This window comes from Callithrix jacchus, chromosome 15 (genome assembly GCF_049354715.1).
Source record: "Callithrix jacchus isolate 240 chromosome 15, calJac240_pri, whole genome shotgun sequence".
Classification (NCBI taxonomy): Eukaryota; Metazoa; Chordata; class Mammalia; order Primates; family Cebidae; genus Callithrix; species Callithrix jacchus.
Window position 1 is genome coordinate 79,824,491 of NC_133516.1, and position 27,699 is coordinate 79,852,189.

Genomic DNA, 27,699 nt, shown 5'->3' on the forward strand with positions numbered 1-27,699 from the left:
TTTCCTTGTAAATTTAAGTTCTTTGTTGATTCTGGATATTAGCCTTTTGTTGGATGGGTAGATTGCAAAAATTTTTTCCCATTCTGTTGGTTGCTGATTCACTCTATGGATAGTTTCTTTTGCTGTGCAGAAGCTCTTAAGTTTAATTAGATCCGATTGTTTATTTTGGCTTTTGTTGCCATTGCTTTTGGTGTTTTAGTCATGAGGTCCTTGCCCATGCCTACATACTGAATGGCATTGCCTACGTTTTCTTCTAGGGTTTTTATGGTGTTAGGTCTTACATTTAAATTGTTAATCCATTTGGAGTTAATTTTTGTATAAGGTGTAAGGAAGGGATCCAGCTTCAGTTTTTTTGCATATGACTAGCCAGTTTTCCCAATACCATTTATTAAATAGGGAATCCTTTCCCCATTGCTTTTGTCAGGTTTGTCAAATATCAGATGGTTGCAGATGTGTGGCATTTTTCTGAGACCTCTGTTCTGTTCTATTGGTCTATCTCTGTTTTGGTACCAGTACAATGCTGTTTTTGATTACTGTAGCCTTGTACTATAGTTTGAAGTCAGGCAGCATGCTGCCTCCAGCTGTTTTTTGTTTTTTTGGTTTTTTTTTTGCTTAGGATTGTCTTGGCTATGCAGGCTCTTTTTCGGTTCCATATGAAGTTTAAGGTGTTTTTTTCCAATTCTGTGAAGAAAGTCAATAGTAGCTTGATGGAGATAGCACTGAATCTTTAAATTACTCTGGGCAGTATGGCCACTTTTATGATATTGATTCTTCTTAACCATAAGCATGGAATGTTTTTCTGTATGTATCCTATTTCCTTGAGCAGAGATTTGTAGTTCTCCTTGAAGAGGTCGTTCCCATCCCTTGTTAGTTGTATTCCTAGGTATTTTATTCTTTTTGTAACAATTGTGAATGGGTGTTCACTCATGATTTGGCTCTGTTACTGGCGCATAGGAATGCTTGTGGTTTCTGCATATTGATTTTGTATCCTGAGACTTTGCTTAAGTTGCTTATCAGCTTAAGGAGATTTTGGACTGAGATGATGGGGTCTTCTAAATATACAATCACGTCATCTGCAAATAGAGACAATTTGACTTCTTCTTTTCCTAATTGTGGCTGGAGAACATACTTTGTACTATTTCTATCCTTTTAAATTTATGAGGGTTTTGTTTAGCTTAGCATAAGATCTATCCTGGAGATCAATTCACATGAATTTGAGAAGACTATAAATTCTGTTGTTAAATGGAATATTCTGATAGATGTCTGTTACGTCTCACTGGCATATGGTGGTGCAGGTGTTCAAGTCTTCTATTTTCTCATCTTCTACCTAATTGTTCTTTCCATTATTGAAAGTTGTGTATTTAAGTCTCCAACTTTATTATTCAAATGTCTATTTCTCTATTCACTTCTAGCATGTTTTACTTAATGTTCTTTGAGGCTCTGTTGTTAAATGCATATATGTTTATAACTGTATCTTAACTGATTCACCCTTTTATCATTATAAAATGTCATGCTTTACCTCTCATACCAATGTTCGTCTAAAGTCCATTTCATCTGATATTAGTATTGCTACTCCAGCTCTTCTTTGTTCTTCATGTCTTTTTTTTTTATCCTTTGACTTTCAATCTATTTGTATCTTTGAATCTAAGGTTTGTCTCCTGAAGACAGCATATAGCTGCATATTGCTTTTTTATTTTTAATCCAATCTTACAATTGCTGTCTTTTGACTGGATTATTTAATATATTAACACTTTTTAAATCCATTCACATGTAATATTGATATAGATTTACATCTGCCATTTTTCTTTTTTCTTATACATTTCATGCCTTTTTTTGGCTCTATCCCTTCTTTACTTTTTTTCATTTCTTTCATTTGCATTAAGTGAATATTCAGTAGTAGAGTATTTTACTTAATTTTTACTACTTTTTGAGTTATTTGCTTTGTGGTTGCTCTAAGCTTACCATATACATCTTAAATGTAAGTAACAGCATCAGATTTATACTAAATTCTAGTGAGCCACAGAAACATTACTCTATATAGCTCTTTTCCCTTTATCTTTTTGTGGTATTGCTATTATATATACCAATAAACATCACAAACTCCAAAATACATTGTAATAAATTATGACTTTATATAATTTTATGTCTTATAAAAATGCTAAGAGAAGAAAGGATAGTAATTATGTTCGTAACTCTTAATATTTATCTTTCTGGCTCACTTCCTTTGTTCCTGATTTGAATTACCATCTGGAGTAATTTCCTTAGCCCAGTACAATTTCACTACCACCCATGTCCTTTTTGCTGTTACAGGAAAATATATTACATTTCTATATGTTAAAGGCCCATAATGACATTATATATGCAGTTTTATATGAACACTTTTTAAATCAGTTAAGCCTAGAGAGCAGGAAAAAAAATGCATTAATGTATTTTTACTGTCTTCTTAAGAGTCAGAGTCTTGCTGTATTGCCCAAGCTGGAGGACAGCCTAGCTCAGTGCAACTTCAAACTCCTAGGCTCATGGGATCTTCCCAGGTTGGCCTCCCAAAGTATTAGGATTACAAGCATAAGGTACTACACCTGGCCTTAATTGTCTTTTTTAATTACTTAATTACCTTTACCTTGTTCTTTGCTTTTTTTTCCCCATACAGATTCAAATTATTTTCGAGGTTAACTTGTTTTCAGCCTAAATAATTTCCTTTATTATTTCCTATAAGTTATGTCTGCTAGCAACAAATTATTTTATCTTTCATTTATCTGTAAATGTCTTTCTTTTGCCTTTTTTAAAAAAGATAATTTTGCGGGATATAAGATTATTGGTTAATAGTTTTTATTCTTTTACAGCACTTTGTATGTTATTCTATTGCCTTCTAGTCTCTATTGCTTCTGCTAAGTCAGCTGTTAATCTTATTGAGGTTCACTGTAAGTGATTTTTTTTTTTTTAACTTTTATTTTAGGTTCAGGAGTAGATGTGCAGCTTTGTTATGCAGGTAAACTCATGTAAGTGATAAGTTCTTTTTCTCTTGCTGATTTCAAGATTTTCTCCTTGTCTTTGACTTTCAGCATTTTACTGTGATTCAGCTATTTGTGGATTTCTTTTCTGTAATCTATTTGGAGTTCACTGAGCTTCCTGGAAGAGCAGATTAGTGGGAACTTCCATAAATCTGGTAACTTTTCAGCCATTATTTCCTCAAATATTTTCTCTGCTCCTTTTTCTCTCCCTTCTTCTTCAGTATCCTGTCACACATATGTTGGCATGCCCTCTATTTTTCTAAGATTCTGTTTTTCTTCATTTTTTTTGTTTTTTTGATTAAATAATCTGTATCAATCTATCTTCAAATTGCTAGCTCTTTCTGCCAGTTCAAATCTATTAAGCCCTTCTATGAATTTTTCATTTTAGTAATTTTACTTTATTCCAGAATTTCCCCTATGTGGAGACATATATGAATATATAAATTTATATTATATAAAATATATAATCTATATTTTATATATATTTATAATCTACATACTCTATATTTTATATATTATATAAAGTATGTTTTATATAAAATATATATTATATATATATGAAATATGATATATAAAAATATAAACTATATAAAATATATATTATACATATATAAAATATATATATACACATACACCTTAAGTTCTGAGATACATGTGCAGAACATGTAAGTTTGTTACACAGGTATACACTTGCCATGGTGGTTTGCTGCACCCATCAAACTGTCATCTACATCAGGTATTTCTCCTAATGTTATCCCTCCCCAGCCCCCAACCCCACAACAAGCCCTGATGTGATGTTCCCCTCCCTGAGTCCATGTGTTCTCATTAGTGAACTGGAGATATTTATATGAAGTAAACTAGGCTAAGAGGAAGGAAAGCACACATAGTTGGTGACTTAACTTATTCTGGTTCTGCTGAAGGGTGGGAGAAAGAGATCACAGAACAAATTGGTAGACATAGGGAAGCTGACTTTAGCTCAATTATATAAGGAAGATTTTTTTTTCCTAAAGCCTTAGGTTGGAATAATTTTTTAAGCAAATAGTCTGATAATGAGGTGTTCATTTTAAGCAAAAGTTTATATCCTTTCACAATTGTTGAAGATCATATTCCTTCTTTGGGATGGGAAATTTGAGCACTCAAGTCTTTATATCTTCTGTGACAGTCAAGAACCCTGGCCTTGAATGTAGCCATTTTAACATAATGCAAAGCACTTTACATGCCTATAAACATGCAGCACAAAGAACCTATTTTTCATTTCTAGAAAAATATTTACAAAAAATCCTTAAATGTTTTCCTAGCCATATACAAAGATCAAATCAAAATGAATTAGACTTAAATCTAAGACCTCAAACTATGAAGCTACTAAAAGAAAACATTGGGGAAACTCTCCAGGGCACTGATCTGGGCAAAGATTTCTTGAGTAAATACCTCACAAGCACAGATAACCAAGGCAAAAGTGGAAAATTTGCATTATATTGAGTTAAAAACCTTCTGCATAGCAAAGGAAACAAAGTGAAGAGACAACCCACAGAATGACAGAAAATACTCACAAACTGACAAGGGATGTGAATCCCTATATCCCATCTGACAAGGGATTAATAATCAGAATATATAAGGAGCTCAAACAACTGTATATGAAAAAAAATCTATTAAGTCAACTAAAAAATGGGCAAAAGATCTGAACACACATTTTTCAAAAGAGACATACAAATGGTAAACAGGTATATGAATACATACAAACAGCTCAACATCACTGGTCATCAGAGAAATGCAAATGAAAACTACAACAAGGCATCATCTCACCCCAGTTAAAATGGATTTTATCCAAAAAACAGGCAATAATGAATGCTGGTGAGGTTGTGGAGAAAAGGAAACTGTTCGTGGGGATGTAAATTAGTACAACCACTGCAGAAAACAGTAGTAGTTTTGAGGTTCCTCAAAAACTAAGAAGAGGCTGGGCACAGTGGCTCACACCTGTAATCCCAGCACTTTGGGAGGCTGAGGAGGGCAGATCACGAGGTCAGGAGATCAGACCATCCTGGCTAACACAGTGAAACCCTGTCTCATTTAAAAATACAAAAAATTAGGCGGGCATGGTAACATGCGGCTGTAGTCCCAGCTACTTGGGAGGCTGAAGCAGGAGAATTGCTTGAACCAGGGATGCAGAGGTTGCAGTGAGCTGAGATCATGCCATTGCACTCCAGCCTGGGCAACAGAGTCAAACTCTGTCTCACACTCACACACACACACACACACACAAAAGAACTATCATATAATCCAGCAATCCCACTGCTAGGTATATATCCAAAAGAAATGAAATCAGCGTATCAAAGAGATATCTGCATTCTCATGTTTACTGCAGCACTATTAACAACAGGTAAGGCTCAGAAGCAACCTAAGTGCCCATCATCAGACAAATGAATAAACAAAATGTGGTACACCTACACAATAGAGTATTATTCAACCATAAAAAAAGAATGAGATCCTGTCACTTGCAACAGCATGGATGGAACTGGAGGACATTTTATTAAGTGAAATAAGCTAGGCACAGAAAGGAAAATTTTACACATTCTCATTTGTGGGAGCTAAAATTTAAAACAACTGAACTCATGGAGATAGAGAGTAGAATGTTGGTTACTGGAGGATGGGAAGGGGAGTGGGAGTGGGAGAAAGAGGGTTGGCTAATGGGAACAAAATAATGGTTAGCTAGAATGAATAAGATTTAGTACTTCAAAGCACAATAGGGTAACTACAGTCAACAACAATTTATTGTAGATTTTAAAATAAGAGTACAATTGACATGTTTATAATACAAAGAAATAATACTTGAGGTGATGAATACCCCATTTACTCTAATGATTGTTATGCACTGCATGCCTATATCAAAATATCTCACATACCCTATATATTACATACTATGTACCCATGAAAATTAATTTTTAAAAAATTTTGAAATTAAAAAAATGTTTTTCTAGCGAAGAGATCTTCTGAGGTTGCTGTTTGAAAGTATTCCTGATTAATCACGTATCTGGTAGCTTACTTTATAAACCATGGACAGAAAGGATTGCTTTGAACTTCTATATTCTCTCAAGTACTTGATTTAAAATATTAGAATCAAGTAATTCATTTTGGAGAGTTTCTCAGTTCTTCCCAATGATATTTAAAAAAATAACCGAGATCCAGAACTCACCAGAAGAAATCTTACCAGCACCTTTACAGTCAACAGAAAATGCTGATGTGACTCCATTGGCTGACCCCAGTTCGTACATGGAAATTTGATAAGGGGGCCTCAGCTTGATTTCCATCTGCATATCAGAAAGATTTATCTTTGTTGAAAGAGACCTGGGATTATTATATCGCTGCTTGGTCCTCTGAATGAAGTTATCTAGATAAAATAAAAAAATAAATTTCCTTGCAGTTACTTGTCAATTAATCATTTCAGAACATGATGTTTATGGATAATAAATATTATAGTTTATTATTAAAAATTGTTCAACTTGTCATAAAATATTCCAAACTTGTGTTTAATGATTAATATATCGTGGAGTCATCAGTTTTACACTCTAGAAATCAGTAACTGAAAATAAACTGAGAATTTAACCCTACCTAAGTGTATTACATCCACTTCAAGGAATTATAAAAACAAACAGCTTTAGCTTTAAACCAGTCTCATTATTTTTTTTGAGACAGGGTCTTGCTCTGTCACCAGGGTGTGATGTTACAATCACAGCTCACTGTAATCTTGAACTCCTGTGCTCAAATGACCCTCCTGCCTCAGACTCCCAAGTAGCTAGGGCTACAGGTGTGAGCCAACATGCCCAGCTTTTATTTATTTATTTATTTATTTTTGTATAGACAGGGTCTCTCTATGTTGTCCAGGGTGTTCTTGAACTCCTGGTCTCAAGTGATCCTACTGCCTCAGTCTCCCAAAGTGCTGGGATAACAGGCATGAGCCACCACACCCTGTGCCAAATCTTTTTATAGAGATTCCTATCACATGAAATATTAAATCTGTCAGATTTATCAGCTGCAATTTCATAAGAACACACACTAGATGTTGCATTTTTATAAATCTTTTTATTGCTTACACCATTAGAATGGTTTAAAAAATAAATTGAATGAAAGTAATATAACATTTCCTAAGTATTTTCCAAGTGAAATTTTATTTTTACTATTTACAACATGGTTTTTTTTTTTCCTTCTACATTAGAAGTTGAGCAAACAACTGCCCACAGGCCAAATCTAGCCTGCTGACTATTCTGTAAAGTTTTATTATAATATAACTGCATTCATTTATGTACTGCCTATGGCTGCTTTCGAGCTACAATGGCAGGGATGAATTGTCATGACAGCGACTATATGGTCCTTAAAGCCTAAAATATGTACTATCCGGTCCTTTCCAGCAAATGTTTGCCATCCCCTGTTCTATATGAAGCAGACTATAAAAGATTACATAAACACGAAAGTCTGAATCTCTGGCTTATGAATTTCTCATTGAGAAGTTATCCTCTGGCATTAATTCTTTGGACCAATACTCACAATCCCCTTCATAGCTCAAACACAATTTTTTTCTAATAAACATCTAAGTAAAAAGTTACCATAATTTATAGATCATTTACCAAATTATTCTATCAAAAGCAAGATAGCAGAAGTCCCCTCTCCACCCAATATTAGATTTAAAATTGCCTATGATTGGATGGAGAGAGAACAAAAAGGAAAAAAAATCAGGCCCTTACCAAATTCAATGAAACAGTATGGTCTGACAGCAGTATTTGTCTTCATCATGTTATAAGTAGTAATGAACTCCTTCTGAAGCTCATCCAGGAAAGAGAAGGCGAGAACATTTGGGTAATTTTCAGTGCACAACATCATGTAGCTCACTCCCAGAGAGCTAATAAAACTATAGTGTAAAAAACATTGGTTTTAAAATTTCAAATTAAATCAAGGTAATTCATTGCTTCACAAGACTGGTCTATACACCATAAACTGTTACTACAGTGGCAATGAAGATCTAAACATTTATTATATGTTCTAGGAAAAAATTTAAAGGAACCAAAATATAGTACTATTATAAGTTGTGTTTTAAAAATAGAATACAAAAATGCAGTCTACTACAGACAACATACAATATGGTTCTAACATTTCAGTTACTTATCACTCGGTAAAAAGGAGGGGAACAGGCATACAAATTTATTAAAATGTATTATAACTACTACAGATAGCTTAAAGTGTAACCCTTCAACATGTTTTCCACTTTTGGGTCCCGAACCCTTTCAAGATTCTGATGAAAGTTAGGAACACTCTCCCTAGAAAGATGCCAGAACACAGAAGATTGCACACAATTCAAGGTGATCACTGACCTCCTGATGTCATCATTGACACAGCCCATAATCAAATCCTCTACTTTATACAGTAATTAATTATAAACCATGAGAAGGGGTAATTTGAGTTTATATTAAAAAAAAAAAAACAAGAGGAGGAGAAATGAGGGTTATTGCTTAGAACAGAACACTGAGTGTTGACTGGTAAATGTAGAGGTTAGTGCTAGCAACAGAAAAATCAGCATTTTGCAACCAACACAGTAAAGACTGTATCAGGCAAGAACAATCATGAATGCTAAATCTAGGGGAAAATTTTTATAAATTAGTATATTTGCATGGTTTTAACACGTCTTTCTATGGATTATTTTTTAGTTGCAAGGGGGAAATACTATACAGTAGAAACTAGGCAACTCCTTTACCAAGTACTCTCTAACATCACCAATGTTAGACGGACATTGTGTATCTCCAGATTTTATATCCTGAGAAAGACACATCAGCTATATAATATCCTGAGAATGCATAATTTGAATTTAATCATAAAACATCAAAATAATCAACATCCTATTTTTAAAAAGGTATATTTTTTTAAAATGCCAGAATTGTAAAAAAGAAATAAAGGATGTGGAAATGTTGCCAATCAAAAGAAGCTAAAGCTAAATAAGCTAAAGAGGTTGGGTCACACCTGTAATCTCAGCACTTTGGGAGGCCAAGGTGGGCAGATCACCTGAGGTCAGGAGTTGGAGACAGGCCTGGACAACATGGTGAAACCCCGTATCTACTAAAACTACAAAAATTAACCGGGCATGGTGGTGCACACCTGTATTCCCAGCTATTCAGGAGGCTGAGACAGAATTGCTTGAACCCAGGAGCCAGAGGTTGCAGAGAGTCGACAATGTGCCATTTAACTCCAGCCTGGGTGACAAGAGAGAGACTGTCTCAAAAAAAAAAAAAAAAAAAACTAAAGAGATGACAACTTTCTAAACACAATACCTAACGCTAGTCCAAATCCTGTGCCAGAAAGCAGGAAAAAATGCTATAAAGCATATTCCTGGGTGAACTGACAAAGGAGGAAAGTTAGCAGTAGAGTAGATAAAATATGGTATGAATATTAAATGTATTGAAGCTGATATTTGTACTGTAGTTAAGTAAGAGACTATCCCTAATTTTAGAAAATATACTCTTTAGTAGTTAGAAAGAAAGGGGCATAGTATTTATAAATTTCTCTCAAACGGATCAGGGGGAAAAAAATCAGGTAGGTAGATCAAATGAGAAGACAAATGGGGTAAAATGTTGACAAAAGGTGAATATGGAAACAGGTACTACTTGAACTTATTCATACAACTTTTCTGTAAGTTTGAAATTACTTCTAAATAACAAATTTAGAAATTAAAAATGAAAAGCACAGGAACATTAAAATTAACCATATTCTATTGGAAAAAAGCTTTCTAGAATATAGTATATCCCCCCACTATGATAAATAAGCAGAGCACAAAACACAAAGTAACCCTGTTTAATGAGTCACCTAAACATCATTGCATAGTACTGTCAATATAGCTGGTCTAGATCGGGGCAGTAAATAGCACTCAGGGTAACTCCCCACTCCTATGCTGGAGTCCGCTAATCTACACAGTAATCTTTTTTAATCTGAGACTGATTACTGTGTAGATTAGCAGAGTCCAGCATAGGTGTGGGGAGTCCAGGCTGGAGTGCAAGTGGCATGATCTAGGCTCACTGCAACCTCCACCTCCCGGGTTCAAGTGATTCTCCTGTCTCAGACTCCTGAGTAGCTGAGATTACAGTACTCACCACCACATCCAGCTAATTTTTGTATTTTTAGTAGAGACAGAGTTTCATGTTGGCCAGGGTGGTCTTGAACTCCTGACTTCAAGTGATCCACTCGCCTCAGCCTCCCAAAGTGGTGGGATTACAGATGTGAGCCATTGTGCCCAGCCTACACAGTAATCTTTACTGTAAAACTCTGATCTATACTAGTCACCCTGCTGTTTTCTCTAATAATGTAGAAGCAGAATTTATTAATGTTTAGAATAAATATGTTCACACGATTCAAATTTAACAAGAATGAAAAATAAAAGGGTATACTGTACTTAAAGTGCCTTATCACTCTTGCCCAGATACCTAGATCTCTTTCCTTTGGGCAGTCCATGTTATCATTAATTTCTTACGTATTCGTCCTGTGCGTAAGCAAGTAAATATGTGCGTGAATACATACAACACACACACACACACATTATATATATATGAATCCTTTTTTAAAGACCATCCCAGGCAGCCAACTGAGACTGGCACCTACTAGTCATCTATTACTAGTGGTATGGGATATTCTAATAGTGAAATAGTGCTGATCTATGGTTCTAGAGTAACCTGGCATTCCTTTCTGAAGCATCACTTAATACAGTCATTTAGCACAATGTTTTTCAAAGTGCAAATTGTAAACCACTATGTTATAAAATTAGTAAACTATAGCATTTTCCAGAAATTGAAATAAAATATAACAGAAAATGTTGGAATACATATTGTTTCATAAAACTTTTGCTTTAGTTTCCTATATGTGTATATACAGCGTTCACAAAGTAAAACATATCTTCTTAAGGATCATAGTCAAATTAATTTAGCCACTGCATATTGCATTTTCCTACAAATGTCTAAATCAAAGGCCAAAATGTTTTCCCAAACAATTTTCTCTTTCCAAAAAAAACTTCACTGTCATTATCAAAATTCTTTGACATGTTATTAGCATTCAAATATATCCTCCAATATCATGAATAACCTGAAGACAATTGGTAATTGGTTTCCACACCCTAGGAACTCCTAACTGGCTAGCCAGGAGTTATTTCATTATTCTCCATTAATCTGACTAAAGTTTTTGGAAACCAATTTTTTATTATGTCAGAGTCTTACTGTATTTCCATATTACATGACAGTTTATCCCAAATGGTTTATCTTACTTGTGCGAAATGTAACTAGAGAATTGCATGTGAAATAAGAAAACCCTATGTCTTTAACATGGCACGTGAGCATTTTCAGGGAGTCTATTTTATTACAGTTGCATGATTCTCTCTGAAAAACCTATAGTGTGTTTTACAATACTATGGCTTTTCATAGTGAATTTAGCTTTACAATACTTATTTGAAATGCAAAGATTTCCCAAAGTACATACAGTTCAACTGATGTCTGCAATGAAAAAAAAATCTGCTTTTTCAACAATCATGGGACAGACTGAAACACTCCCACCATTTCACTGAGGACTACTCATAGTCTAAAGTCACTACAGGCATGTCAGTTTGTGCATGCTTTCGTTATGTTCATCATGTTCACCTAGCTAATATTTTTATGAACAATCTGGCAGTTGTCTATCTGCCTTGAGAAGGAAGAAGAGAAATAGTAGTAAGAGTAACAGCACCATGTAGTTTACTGACCACTTAGTATGAGCTAGGCCTCTAAGTATTTTACATATTTAGTTTCATTTTAACAATAAAGGGGCACTATTATCTCCAAATGAAAGAACAGAAGCTCAGAGAGGCTTAGTAACTTATCCAAGGTCACACATCATTAAAAGAGCAAAGATGGAATGAACTTAGTTCTGATTCCAAGGCCCACATTCTTTTCACAATATAACACCAACTTCCATGGAGTATAGATTAACCAATTATTCCTAATTCACCAATATCTTTTCACTTTTTCCAAGCCACAAATCAATTTCTATTTTATTCCCTAAATTAAGAGTAATGAAACTTGAAAGGTTTGGAACCTGTATTACAGTTATCTTCTGGAAGCCCTGTCAACTATTCCACTTCATTTTGTGCAACTCTACTCCTCCCTCTCTACATTCCAGTCACACTGGCCTTATTTCAGATCCCCAAAGATGCCAACCCACTTCCAGCTCTCGCACTCCCAAACTGAGAAACTTCATGATTTTGTCTTCCCCACTTGCAATGCTCCAATTCTGACCTGGCTAATTCCTACACATCATTCAGTTCTTAAACTGAAAGTCCCCACAAAAACACACAATTTAAACTGATCCCACTCCTACAGTGTATCACAGCAGTTGTTAGTTTTCTTCACAAACCCAATTTGTAACTGTATATTAATATATTTTTGTTGCAATGTCTCTCTCACTTATATGCTGCAAAGCAGCAGAGATGATTTCTGTATTGCTCACAATTATATTCTTAGCACTTAGAATATTTTATGTCTAGTATAGAGTAAGCGCTCAGTAAATAAGTGCAAAGGTGACGTCATTTTACTCATTTATACACTAATTTGTTGAGTATATCATGCACAAGTAATTATATAGCTTAGTGGTATCTACACAAAGCAGCAACTCAATAAACACTTGACTAAATGACAGAAGAGAGTAGAACTTCACTTGTCTTCCAGTCACTGTTCTCCAGAAGGCTTTATTTAGGATTCAGGTCAGTGAGTCTTCAACACATCCTTATTTTAAAGAGAGGGATGTTCTCAAGACCCATGTAGAATTACTCATCTCCACAGTGAGTACCCTGAGAATGGCTAACCAAGTCTCAAAGACTTGTCTGCTCCCCCTTTATCACTGTCATTGCTCACACACAGACACACACAAACTCACACACTCTTTTCTATATCTTGGGCACAATTTTTAAATTGTCAAGGTTTTCTGCTTTGCTCTAATTTACTTTTTATTTTTTAGCTCCATTCCATTTCTGAGCTTTGGTGCCAATGGGGTTTGGTCTTTATTGCTACTGCCTTTTACACAAGGAATTTATCCAATTTCATTATATTTTTGGTTCTCCTCTCTGGTACACCCACAAGGAACTTCTTTAGGGTCAAGTGTAACCTAACAGGTAAGACTGGCAGAAGTCCAAATACCAGACATAGGAGATTTACCCCTTCTAATCCACTGAAAAGCTAATTCTATAATGTGTCCAAGCCATTCCACAAGTGATTCCTACATTCAAGAAAATGAATGGTTTTACATATTAAACTGTTTTCTGGTTTTACATATTAAACTGTTTTTTCTAATTTAATTTACAAGCTGTCAAAGAAATTTTACATATCACCAATTAAACACTGACATTATTAGGACAATTCTAACCTGTTGCACCAACTAAATAATTAGTAATAGCAATGATCATCCTAGCATAGGCCTAGCTAGGACACAGAACACCTAGCATAGGCCTAGCATTCTACTTTACAGGCTCTGATGGCAAAGATAAAGTCCCAGCCTGCCAGGAGCTTACTATATAATTACTGGGAATATGCTTATCACAATAATTTACAAACCAAGATATATACATAAAATGTAGCATGCTAAATGATAAGGTACATAGATAGCAAATAATTTAGTATTACTGATAAAATAATTTATGAACTGAAAAATTATTTGCATTACATATAACATGTAATTTTCATGCTATAATTCTACCACTACACAGAAACTCTGTTTATCCTATGTAGCCACATTGCTCTATGAATTGCTTTCCTGGGTGCAGAAAAGCTCTTTAATAGGACATACCATCTCTAATCTGTTAAATTTGCTAAGTATAAAAAAAATTTTGGAATAGAACCTTCTACATTGAATTCTACTCCCTAAAATAAAGTGTTTAAACTTTAAAATATTAAATAGGGCCAGGTGCAGTGGCTCACACCTGTAATCCCAACGTTTTGGGAGGCTGAGGCAGGAAGACTGCTTGAGCCCAGGAGTTCGAGACCAGCCTAGACAACAAAGTAAGATGCCATCTCTGCAAAATTTTTTGATTAGCCAGGTATGGTGATGCATATCCATAGTCACAGCTACTCGGGAGGACTGTGTGAGCCCAGGAGCCACAGGAGGACTGTGTGAGCCCAGGAGTTCAAGGGTGCTATAAGCTATGATTGTGCCACTGCATCTCCAGTCTGGGCAACAGAGCAAAACCCCATCTCTAAAAATAAAAATATTAAATAGAAAGGCTCAACATGAATGAAGTGAGCATATCTTAGAAATTTTATTATCACCAAATATGTCTCGTAGAAAACAAGATGAAAACAAAAGACTTTGCCATTAGTGAGACATTAAGGAGATAAGAATGAGGGCTCAGTAACACTAAGTGTCCACCATTTGCAGCATTTTCCCAGGAACTTCCTATTTTCTCATTTATTCCTTTATGTGGCCAACTTGCAATCACCTTCCAATGGTGAAGAGCCAAATCATAAATAAATCATCCTATGAATAAAAGACCCATTTTAGCCACACATTTTAACATCATTAAGAAAGAAAATATTTATTAATATGCATCCCAGATAACTTACAACAGTAACCTAATGGAGAATCTGAGATTTTAATGAGCCAATGGTTATTATACCATCAGAGACTTGGATAAAACACAGAGCAAGCAGAGTTTCCCTTAGACATCTTTATTTCCTTTTCTTCAGAGTTAATCTCCCAATTCACCCTTTCTCACTTCCCTACCACAGCCCAAAGATCCTGACTTTTTTAGATAACTGATCAAATAATCCCTACCTTACCTGTTGGATATATTCCCAAAGTTTACTGCACCTAGATCTCATTTTCCCACTGAAACTGTAATGTAACAGTAATCGGGTTCCTAGGCCAGTTCACAAGAGCCTATTTAACACATATGGTGTGAGAAGCTGTAATTTTGCCATAATAAGCAGGAGAAAAGTAATGTGATGCTAGTAATGAGACAAAACAGGAAAATCGGACATCCAGGTTATCCTCTTCCCCCACCTGGTTTGGTAGCTATATAGGTTGGTTGCATTTCCCAGCCACACCCTCTCCCTGTCAAACACCTTGTCTCCAATGAGACAATGCTGCTCCATCAATTTTAGGATTCACATATACTCTCTTCCTCATTATCAACCAAAAAAAGAGGGGAGTGGTATTTCCCTTCATTCTCATCCCTGGTTCATTTCTCTCTCCATAAAAAGTGAAAAGAATTAGGAGAATTAGGAACACATGCTGCCAAGAAAGGGGTAAGGGTAAAGGGGAGCAGCCATTTTTTACCAGGTAATAATCTGAATCCAAAAAGATTGTGGTTCAGATATGTCATTTACTGTTTTTGTGATGTTGAAGGAGTTGCTTTACATTCCTAAGTCTCATTTACCTTATCTGTAAAATACGGTAGTGTTAGCACTATAATAGCTATCTGCCCAGCATCCTTCCCTCTTCCCCTTTGGGGAATTACCCCAGCTGCATTCTGTATGGCTTTGGTAAAGCTCAAAGGGGTGCAGACATGCGCTGCAGTCTTGGCCAAATGAGAGTACCTCATCCCCTCTGACCACAATGATTAGTCCAGAAATGGTCCATTACATAAGCAAAGACAATGTCCTATTCTTGAGATATGGAGAGGAGTTGCTCAGTTGGACTGAAGTAAGCTTGGAGCTATCTGTGTAGTGTTTTCAAGTCTGTAGAGAGTATATCTATCTGCAAAAGTATATCTATTTCTGTAAAAATGAGAAATATTTCTGATAATATCTGTGAAGGAAGCTCCACCAGTACCATATAAAATACCAATTTTCCTTAAGCTAATGTGAGTTGTGTGTCTGCCCCTGACAATGGAAAACAGCTCTATTTAATAGCCCTTCACAGAGCTGTTAGAAAGTTTAACAATAATGTAAGTACCTGGCAATTGCAAGTACTCCATAACTGGGTTATAGTTTAAATCTAGTAAGCAGAAAATAACGTGAAAGAGTGAAAGGGAAACTAAATCCAAAATGCAGGTAGGCCTAAAACAGTATTCCTGGCTGGAGGTAGCAGTCTGGGGAGAACCCTCTGACAAGGAAAGAACGTTAGGAGGCTCACAGCCATTATCAGACTTCAAATGATTCACAATGAAAGAAATGAAAAATGTTAATTCTTGCACTAAAATTCACAGCAGGCTATGACTGGCTTCCCAAAGGGTATTTGTCTTTCCAGTGTCTTAATGTTTAAATAAAGAGATCTGAAAATATGCAATTATGATTTTTAAAACTCTAAAGCCAATTTCAAAGTTTTAAAGATCTCATATGGTTCCAACTTACTTTAGTCATTATTTTTTCTTAAGTGGTAACATAAGTTTATCATTAAAAATTCATTATACTCTGAGGAAAGTACCCTTCAACTTAGAAAACAGACGAATTTCTTAAAATTTTATATAGAGAGAATTGGGATATCACTATGGAATGTGAGAAGAAATCACAAAACTGAATACCCCACACTACACTCCATCTTGCCCAATCACTGAGGTTTCTCCAAAGTTGAAACCTTTTGGGAAAAAATGAAGACTTACCTCTTTGGCACTCTGAATGCTGTCATATTCCCAAAACCACCTCCCTCATTTAGCAGCTACTGTGACATGTGCAAGGAACTGTGTTAGCACAAGCCATGCTCCACAGAATATGATCCATTGGCTAAACGGAAGTATCCAGCCACTACACACATTTGAAATTCATCATTTTCCCAATACACAGGGAGAAAACTAAAGGAATTTCCTCAATTTTAAAATTTTATTTACTTATTTATTTTGAGGCAGAGTCTCACTCTGAAACCCAGGCTGGAGTGCAGTGGCATGATCTCAGCTCACTGCAGTCTCCGTTTCCTGGGTCAAGTGATTCTCTTGCCTCACCCTCCCAAGTAACTGGGATTACAGGTGCCTGCCACCACACCTGGCTTTTTTTTTTTTTTTTTTTTGTATCTTTAGTAGAGACATGGTTTTGCCATGTTGGCCAGGCCAGTCTCGACCTCCTGACCTCAGGTGATCTGCCCGCCTCAGCCTCACAAAGTGCTGGGCTTATAGGCATGAGCCACTGCACCTAGCCTAATTATCTCAATTTTAAATGTTACTCCTCCACCCCTTTTTTTTTCAAACTCTGGTCTTCCCCTGCCTATTCAACTAGAATTTAATGTGAGATATCAACTGATTTGGCACATAACTATACACTTAGTGACTTTGAGATTCTGTGAAGAAAGAGCACCTCAATTTCTATACAAATTTGAAAACCATAATACTAAGAGTTGAGAAATAAAAATTGATCTGCCATGGCAGATCAATTTCCTCAATCAGTTACAACCCTGTTACAGAGAGGAGAAATAAAAAATTAAATTAAAAATAAGAAATTTTAATAAATGATGAAAAAGGCAGTCAAGCAAGTTCTACAGGCGATCTGTGAAAGGAGTGAGATCATTAGAGAAGTGAAATAGTAATGAAAAAGGAGGCGATTCAAAAGGTTTGAAAGAAAGAAGTATTCAATATGGCTAGGAGAAAAGGGGGCAGCATTGTGGCAATTTCAGGCTGTGCTATGATGTTGCTACTGCAGATCTGTGAATTTTATCTAGCAAACTCACAGTGGTTAAAAAGAGAGTTGTGATATAAGAATTTTAAGTCAGGTAACACACACAAATTCTCAATTTAATGCATTTCAGTCTAAGCTCAATGTCGTGTAAGGTAAAACCTTCAATAAACAGAAACTAAGCCATAAGATCTCTTACCAATGATAGAAAATATGTGAAATCCAAGTCCTTATAAGGAACTAGAACTAGAAATCCCATTTCCTGGGGCTCATGCCTGTAATCCCAGCACTTTGGGAGGCCAAGGTGGGCAGCTCACAAAGCCAGGAGATCAAGATGAGACTAGCCAACATGGTGAAAACCCAGCTCTACTAAAAATACAAAAAAATTAGCCAGGCATGGCAGTGCAGACTTACAGTCCCAGCCAATCAAAAGGCTGAGGCAGGAGAATTGCTTGAACCCAGGGGGCAGAGGTTGCAGTGAGCGACATCGCACCACTGCACTGCAGCCTGGTGACACAGCAAGACTGTCTCAAAAAAAAAAAGAAAGAAGAAAAGAAATTCTAATTTCCAATCCATATTGAAGAGTTGGTACCAAAAAACATGCATAGATGTTTTTCTATGCATGGCTCTTAAGGCCAGGTAATCTTTTCCTTTCAACTTATCTGAATTGTAATCTTAAACCAGAACAAATTAGACTTCTGCTGATTTATCCCACTCCTAAACTCTTATAATTATGGTTTGCTGGAAGAATGTTATCCAAATGGTGTCCTCTCTATGTATTTCAGGTCTCAATAACAGGAAAAAAAAAATGTTTTTATCCAGTGGACACTAAATCCTATGGATTATCCCCCTTTGCTTTGGCCACAAGAAAACTCAAAGGTAGTATTTGCAACCTTTTTCTAACAAATGAATGAACAACCTAGTTTGCATTTCCAGAAGGAAATGTTACCTCAGTTTATTATTCTCTTGTATCTATTTTTCTTCTTCGGACTCCCTTACTTGGCCCCCTGAATTTTTTTTTTCCTAAATTGCCCCAAATCCTTTGTGTGAAATAAGCTGGAGTACAACTAAACAGAGAATCTAGAATTTTCAGTTAAATAGAATAATGGGATGTTAAAATTTTACAGTTTACTTTACTTTTATCAAAAAAATTTTTAAACTTAAATACAGAAAATAAGTCAAAAGGAAAAATTTGCAAAAAGTTTTTTAAGAAGTCAAGCACACCTAGAATATACATTCAAGCAAATCTCTTGTAACTCTGATATTTGTTTATGCCACTATATATTCACAAATAAAACTCAGAATAATGGTCCAAGGCACTAACAGAGCCTACTAAACAAAATACTAAAATGTTTAAAGTTTTTCCTCTAGAAAAAAAAAAAAAAATTAAGACATCATTTTACATATATTTTAATCATTATGATCACAATAGCTTCTAGTTAAACTCTCAGAAACTCCGATTAAATATAACATCTCACTATTGTGATCCAAGAAACTGTAAACATTCTCTAAGGTTCTATTCTGGGCCTCTCTATACACCCAGTAAGCACTTCTCCCTTCTCAATACCAGCCACATCTACGTGAATGATTCCAAAATCTCTATCCCATCTCCACTGAACTACCTGTCAAAAACCTCAATTTATTTATTTTATATATATATATATATATATTTGAGACAGGATCTTGCTCAGTCACCCTGGAATATAGGGGCTAGATCATAGCTCATTGCAGCTCAACCTCCTAGGCTCAAGCAATTCTCCCACCTATGTCCCAGAGTAGTTGGGACTATGTCATGCCTGCTAATTTTTAAATTTTTTTGTAGAGACAAGGTCTCACCATATTGCCCAGACTGATCTCAAACTCCTGGGCTCAAGTGATCTGCCTGTCTCTCTCTCAAAGTGCTGAGATTACAGGTGTGAGCAACCCTGCTTGGCTTAAAACCTCAATTTAAATAATTAAAGTGGGCCAGGTGTCATGGTTATGTCTGTAATCCTAGCACTTGCGGAGGCCAAAGCAGGAGGATCACCTGAGTCCAGGAGTTTCAGGTCAACTTGGGCAAAACAGTGAGACCTCATCTCTACTAAAAATAAAAAAGTTGGCCAGGAGTGGTGGTATGCGCCTGTAGTCTCAGCTACTCAGGAGGCTGAAGTGGGAGGATAGCTTGAGCCCAAGAGGTCAAGGCTGAAGTGAACTGTCATCACGCCACTGCATTCCAACCTAGGTGATAGAGCAATCCCCTGTGTCTTAAAAAATCATCAAAATGGAGCTTCATTATCTTTCTCTTCTGCTTCACACCTCTTAAACAGTCTGTTCCAAAGACCTCATTTCTGACAATGACACCATCATTCTGTCCAATTCCAAGGCTTCAGTCATCTCTGATCCCTTCCTTATTTTCATCTCTGGTATTCCATCCTATCAAGCCTGATCACTTATTTTGAACTGATCCAACTTCAAAGTGATCCCCCAATCAAACTATTTTTCTTCATTATCATTCTAGTTCTTTTGGCATTGTATTCTTCATTTGCATGTTTATTTTCTTACTTCAGGCCCTAATAATAAGTTGGCTTCTCTGCCTCATCTCTCCCCTCTTGGACTGTCTCACCCTAAATTCCACTGTCTCAGGACTGTTTTTGATCAAGTCACTTCCCTTGAACCTGCAGCAGAACTTCCTATAACATATTATATCAAAGTGACATCCTTCAATCTGAACTTTCAGGGCAATCCAGGATCTGGCCCCACACTGATTATCACACGTCTCACAACTATCCCAAAATCACCATCCACTGAACCAGGATAAGCATGTTAATACACCTGCCATGCTAAGTCACTTTCTTTTTCTACCTCTCCTGCCATGCTAAGTCACTTTCTTTCTTTATTCTGCCTCTCCTCTGTACACCTGGAATTGCCCTCCTCCTTGCCTTAGCCAACTCTTATTAATTCTTCAGGAGATGGCTCATGTCTCATCTCAACAATGAATCCCTCTGCTTATTATATCCTATATGGACTGTGTCTTTGATTTCTGTATGCATAATCAGTATCAAACTTCTCAGAAATTAATTGTTCTCTAATTGTTTCAGGTCTAAGCTTCCCAGGGTGGTCTCATCCATTCCCATGGTTTTAATCACAAACTGTAAGCTGAATTCCAAATCTAAATTTATATACTTGTCCTCTTCATTAAGATTCAGACTCATGTATCCAGCTGCTTCCCTAGCAGTGCCCCTGGATATCTAATAGGCAGCTCAGATTTAACATGTCCAAACAGAATTCTTACTTTTTATCAATGAGGCACACTTATCCTCTCCTGTCTTGCTCATTTCAGCTCCAATGTCCATCCAGTTCCTCAGATCAAAAAAATTACAGGTGATTATCATTCTTTTTCCTACACATCCCATTTCAATCCAGTAGGAAGATTTGCTGGTATTAATCCCAAAATACACCCCAATCTATTTATTTTCATTACCACCCTAGCTCATTACACTCATCATCTCCATCTGAACTTCTCTAAGAGTCTTCCACCTGACCTCTCTGCTTCCACTCTTTCTCCTTTAGTGTATCCTTCACAGAGCACCCAGAATGATCTACTCTATGCCAAAATGAAATCATGTAACTCTACAGCTTAAAACTCTCCAATAGCTCCCTACTAGACTAAACAGACTAATAGACTCCAAACTCACTATGGCCTAGAAGGCCCTCCATAACCTGCCCCATTCCTACCTTTCTGACCTCACTTTCAACAATTGTCCATAATGCTTCGGGATCACTGGTTTCCTCTCTCTTGATATGTAACAAAGGGCTTCCCCACTGGCTGATACCTCTGCCTTGCTCTTCATCCACAGCATCCTTCAAATAACTACCTCCTCTCTCATCTTTTGAGTCTCTGATCAAATGTCACCCTCTCAGAGAAGCCTTTGACTACCATAAATAGTCACTCTCTATCCCACTGCCCAGTTTTACTTGATTCATATATGATACAGCGATAAGTGCTATCTCCTCCCACTAGATGCTGCTTCTGCTCTATGGCAGATATCAGGTAAAAATTTTCTATTTACAATTATAGTTTGCCTACTACAATCCTAGGTATGTAAGAATGCGAATATTTAGTGATTAACTTATAAATATCTGTATCTGCACAACTATAAAATTTCCTAGAGCCACATATAAATACAAAGAAACTGCAAAAAGGCTGCTGCTGACATAATGACTATTTAGCGTAAATTCAGAATGATATGATTCTTGGCTTGAACAGGTTTTCCTAATCACTCCTTTCTACCACAACCACTTAAACTTCATTAAAATGACAACCACTGGGCAAGTGAGTCAAATGAAGCAAACTGAAGTCTTACTTAATGTTATAATGTCCAGTTTTCAGCGTACATCTATCAGGAAGTTGAGCAAGTTTCCTCGAGAGCATTTTAAAATACTTTCTGCACTCCTGCATTCCTGTGCTTTGTTCATAATCAGTAGAAGCAGAAAGTGGCAGTCCATCTCTGACACGAAGGACTGAGGCAGATAAAATCATAGACATTTCAACCAACAGAGAAGACCTAAAACAAAATGAACAATTTGGGTTAGATAAAAATTAAAGCCAAACTTGATAAGCATATGCAAAAATGTTCAACTCACTAGTAATATAAGAATACTAATTAAAATGGCCAGGTGCAGTTGCTGATGCCTATAATCCCAGCACTTTGGGAGGCTGAGGTGAGCAGATTACAAGATGAGACATTTGAGACCAGCCTGGCCAACATGGTGAGACCCTATCTCTATTAAAAATACAAAAATTAGCCAGGCATGGTGGCGCACACCTGTAATTCCAGCTACTCAGAGACTGAGGCAGAAGAATTGCCTAAATCCAGGAGGCAGAAGGTTGCAGCGAGCTGGGATTGTGCCACGGCACTCCACCCTGGGCAACAGTGAGACTCTGTCTTGGGGCTGGGGAGTGGGGGGTACACCAACCTGGGTGACAAGAGATCCTGTCTCAAAAAAACAATAAGTAAAATAAAAGTAGACTGCATTCTTTTATGTCTGGCCTCTCTAGGATACTAATAGAAATATTAGGAATAGTCTTTATTAATAGGTTGCAAATTTCATGTAGTCTTCAGTTATTCTTTGACAGAGCGATAAATATATGATCCACATTTTCTAGAATACATACTGAAAAAAGAACACAATTTTAAGTTCCATTTGTTTAACAAGCATTTACTGAATATCTACTGTGTGCCATCACCCCCCAAATTAGAGAAATTCAGATGAAAAGAGGAAACAACACATGTGTGTTGCCCATCACTTCACTCACTTCATTAACTGGAAAACTAAAGTTGGACAAACTTACATTTCAAATTTTTCTTTTTTTGAGACAGGGTCTGACTCTCGCCCAGGCTGGAGTGCAATGGCTTGATCTACACTCACTGCAACCTCTGCCTCCAGGTTCAAGTGATTCTCCTGCCTCATTCCCTCTGGATTACAGGTGCCCGCCGCTACACCTGGCTAATTTTTGTATTTTTAGTAGAGACGGGGTTCAGCTGTGTTGGCCAGGCTGATCTCAAACTTCTGACCTCAAGTGACCTGCCTGCCTCGGCCTCCCAAAGTGCTGGTATTACAAGCGTGAGCCACTTGGCCTCAAATATTCCTAACGCATACTTTAGCTTTTAACTAAAAGCAGAACACAGCAGTTATATTCCCTGTCAAAATTCTTATAAGGTTGTCAGAGGATTGTTTCTACTGATCCATAGTTAGGATTTTTCTTAGGGAAAAAATTAAACCTCTTCCTATGAGTATTTTGATTCAGCATCCAAACCAGTTGAATTTCAGCCTGACAAACTGGGATGAATGTCCAGTGATCAATGTCAGGCCTAACCAATTTGCAGACAGACTCCAATCACCTTAGGCTAAGCTGTCTCTCCAATTCAATGAACTACTTTTTTCCTTTTAACCACGGATTCATAATGTAGTTTGTTGTTGTTTTTAAACTAATCTTATCTGCACTGTGATAGCAGAAAAGAGAATCTGTCCATATCAAGCCCAAGCTAGGTTAGAGTATCTTTAAGGTCTAAGAAGGGTTGTGGTTGGCAAAATCCCAAGGAAGAACCAGTGGAACTGTGGAAAGCAAGAGGTTACAACAATTGCATGGGAAGATTTAGGACTTTTTTTTTTTTTTTTTGAGACGGAGTTTCGCTCTTGTTACCCAGGCTGGAGTGCAATGGCGCGATCTCGGCTCACCGCAATCTCCGCCTCCTGGGTTCAGGCAATTCTCCTGCCTCAGCCTCCCGAGCAGCTGGGATTACAGGCACGCACCACCGTGCCCAGCTAATCTTTTGTAATTTTAGTAGAGACGGGGTTTCACCATGTTGACCAAGATGGTCTCGATCTGTTGACCTCGTGATCCACCCGCCTCGGCCTCCCAAAGTGCTGGGATTACAGGCTTGAGCCACCGCGCCCGGCCAGATTTAGGACTTTTTAGCTTAAAAGGGCCATAGATAAATGTTTATAGCACTGGTCCATTTTTCCTCACCTTTAATACAGAGAAAATATTATACCCGCTTTAGACAGCAGCAGTTAACTCACAGGGAATCTGAATAGTGGCTCTTGTTTCCTCTCGCCATCAGCAACTGTTGAAGGAAAAAGCACAAGTTAGAATCTAGGTAAATCTGGGTAAACCTTTATGTAAAGGCTGAGGAAAATAAATTCCCATAATGCCAAACTACTATAGTAGTGTTAGCAAGTTCTTAGACCTAAGATAACAAGACATCTCTCTTCTTCAGGACCTTGTGTGGGTAATGACAACAGGTTCAATGTCTCAGGAAGGTATCTCTCAAAAGGTAATAAAGCCCAACATATAAGTAGATTTTGTATATATGTTCTAGCCAAATGCTTTCACAAATGCCATTTTTAAGATAAAAACATTCTATACTGGGGGTAAAAGCACTCATTTATTTTAGTTCATAATTTCCCAGTCTTCAGTCATCTAAATGCCACTTTCATAATTATCTTCATCCACCTGTACTATTTACCTAATATTGGTCTTTGAACTGACTTACTTTTCTTGTCCTCTATTTTTTAGCAATAATATCTGAAATCAGTTTTGAGGTGTCAGGTTTTTATGATTAAATGTACTTGTTTCATTCAAGTATGTGTGTGAACATTTTGGGAGAATTTTTTAAATGTTCATCTGCTAATCAAATTATCTTGCATATGTGACAGTACCAAAGTTTGAGAAACACTACCAATAAGGTACATGTTATTTTATTAAAAGTGGTAGCAGAGATCTGTGGGAATGTTGGGGGGGCAGTGGCAGTTAATCTGGACAGAAAGCTATACTAACTGTGATGCACAGGGAGGGTGCGGGGTAGATTGAGTGATAAAGGGGAAGAAATTTCTACCATTCTGCCTGTGCGCTTTACCTCACTAGTAGTTTTTGACACTCCTATTATGGGCGCTTGCACTGCACAGTATGTATAAGACCTCAGGCTTCACAATAGATTTTACTCACATCTAGGACAGGGCCAACAGTATATGCTCAAAGGTGTCAATCCCAACATTTGCATAGTGCCACATAGTCCACATTTGGATAGGTAGAACCTCCATTTTACAGATGAGGAAATGGAGGCTCACTTTCTCAATGTCACACTGCTAGTATATAGCAGAACTGGTTCTTCAATCTAAATTTCTAATATCTCTATACCACAATGCTTCATCAGTCTCCAAAAACCAACAAGAGGCAAGAAACCAGTGATACAGAAACTAGCTATTCATTTTAAAATAATAAAATAGCAGGTTATAATTTCTTTAAGAGGCAGTACAGTTTGGTAGTTATAAAGAGGACAGAATCTGGAGCCAGGCTTCCTGGGTCCTAATTCTGGCTCCACAATGCACCAGCCATGCAAATTTGGGCAAACTTTGACATATCTCAATTTTCACACCTACATATTGTGGCTACTAATGGTATCTATTTCATAGGCTTGTTTTAAAAATAATATTATCTATCTCATAGGATCATGTAAAGCACCTGAAACACTGCCTTGTAATATACTAAAAGCACTATATTAAGTATTTGCTATATTATTTACTGATTACTCTCTATGGACCACACACTTCATACAAATTACCTCATTTAAGCCTTCCAACAACCTGTGAGGTAGGTATTATTAGTTCCGTTTTACCTTTGAGGAAACTCAAGCCCAAAAAGCTTAAGGAATTTGTTTAATCCCTAAACTAAAAAGTGACAAAGTAGGGATTTAACTCAGGCCCAACTCTAACACTGTGAGACACTATCAACATATGCAAATTTCTTACTCAAAAACATGTAAAGGAAGGTCACAGGCACCCCTGTGATAGTGCCTGGGCCTCTTTCATACACCAACATAAGATATACTTCTATTTTAATCAGTTGCACACAAAAAATAAATTAAAAGCACCAAACAGATGTGATGTTTTCAACATAGGAAATACCTGAATGTCCCTATTAATTTAGGATACGGTCACAGGTGTTAACGTCAAATAATGAACTTTAATATACCAGAAATTGTAGGTACCACTTAAGGCATTGCCTGATCCCTTACAATCTTAGCATGTAACCAAATATAAATAACATGGAAAGTGAATTGGAGTTTTAAAAGTGGCTGTTCCCCCGATTGGAGATCCAACATCTCCAGTCTGGTGGCTGACACTTTTGCTCTGGGCTAGGCTTTGCCTTGGCTGAATAGGCATAGGAGGGACTGGTTCTCAAGCTCGCCACCTGCCCCAGGTGGATAATCCAGGAAACTAAGCAACAGGAGAAAAATTATCTTCAGCTGTATTCACTGGCAGAGAGATTCAAGCCAGCTGGGACTTGTCCTGTTCTTTCGGAGACCTCCTCCACTTGTGGAGCCAATTACTCAGGTCTCCCTTCCGCCATATCGTTTCCAAAGTGACTCTTGAGACAGGGTCTCAAGAAGTTTCTGTGAGCCAACGTGGGCAAATATCTGGGCTCAATGCTCACTCCATCCCCACAAGACGTAAACTAAGACACTGGTTCAAGTCCCATTCTGCCTAAAAGAAGTAAGAAACGCCACCTCAAGCTCTCGCGGGCCACTTACACAGGTAGATCACCGTGTTTCCGACATCTGGGGGCCAGGGAATCCCCACCACTACGCTGACAGCCAAGGGCGACTGTTCCTCCCCCTCAGATATTCCTCCCCTGGCTGCCCAATACCTGAGGCAGCACAGACAAAGCGCAACTGCCACCCGCGTGGCCCAACAGACCCCTCAAGTCGAAGGGGACGGGGTCCCCGCTTGCCCGCCCCTCCAGAGCTCCGCGGCCCCAGCTCCCACCCCAAAGGCACAGACTTGGCTCCTGCCCGTCGGGTAGGTCTTCAGTCCCGAGGGCGGAGGCCGAGGCTGTGGCGGGAGACCGGGAGAGGAAGGGGAGCGGCCGGCAGGCGTTCGAACGACCCCTAAGAAGGGAAGAGGACTGGGAGGGGCAGGGAAGTACCTGTCGAGCTGGGACCCGCCGCTCCGAGTGACGCGCCCCGCAATGCATTGTGGGGCCTGGGAGGAGCCTTTCGGCGAGGCTGCGGTGCGTCCAACGGGGCTCGCACACGCGGAATCTAACCACGCCCCCGTTCCCTCGGCTCGCCCAGGCCAATCGGGTTCTGCGGGAAGGCCACAACAACCCGCCCACTCCCGGGACCCGCCTTAGTCCCACCCCATGCAGGAGGGATTGGCAGCCTCTCTCGCACCTGCGCCAGAAAAGTACCCCGTCCTCTGTTGACACAACTGCCCTGACTTCAGAAATAGGGTCAGTCTCCCCCGCTCGCCGCCCTGTATCTGCAGGCATTTGTCTCTCACAAGCTGCCCTACAGCAAACATTATCAAAGGGACAGGGAGAAAAGCCCCCTCTGGGTGAGCAAGGAGAGGAGCTAGCCCCTTCTATTCCCGCACACATGAAGGAAACTAACCGTAGCAGAGAAGTGCCGGATGCAGACCCTGCGACCCCTTCCGGCCTTTGCATCGGTCGTACATTATTAAATAGGCATTTACTGACTGTTTACCATGTGCCAAGCACCGTGTTAAGCACGGGGTTACAGGAGTGGACGTAACACTTGATGGAATTTAAGACGTAATAG

General features: G+C 37.8%; 1 protein-coding gene across 16 annotated transcripts in view; it reads right to left on the reverse strand.

Annotated features, from left to right (window-relative positions):
• The window catches only part of SEC22A (SEC22 homolog A, vesicle trafficking protein), a 63,899-nt gene extending 36,802 nt beyond the window's left edge, over positions 1 to 27,097 (reverse strand). For 2 of the 16 annotated variants that reach the window (XR_013527591.1, XM_003734908.6), the window contains exons 1-5: positions 27,066 to 27,097; positions 24,161 to 24,204; positions 21,940 to 22,140; positions 7,748 to 7,911; positions 6,202 to 6,396 (exon numbers count right to left, since the gene is read on the reverse strand). Coding sequence is in view for 15 of the 16 variants with exons in the window: in XM_003734908.6 (XP_003734956.3) it covers positions 6,202 to 6,396; positions 7,748 to 7,911; positions 21,940 to 22,140; positions 24,161 to 24,198 (598 nt within the window). In the remaining variant the exon portion in view is untranslated. Of the gene's footprint in view, positions 1 to 6,201; positions 6,397 to 7,747; positions 7,912 to 21,939; positions 22,141 to 24,107; positions 24,205 to 26,670 lie in introns of all 16 variants that reach the window. The other 14 variants (XM_017965183.4, XM_008982328.5, XM_078351944.1 and 11 more) reach the window with 14 other exon arrangements.
• Between the last annotated feature and the right edge of the window lie 602 nt (positions 27,098 to 27,699).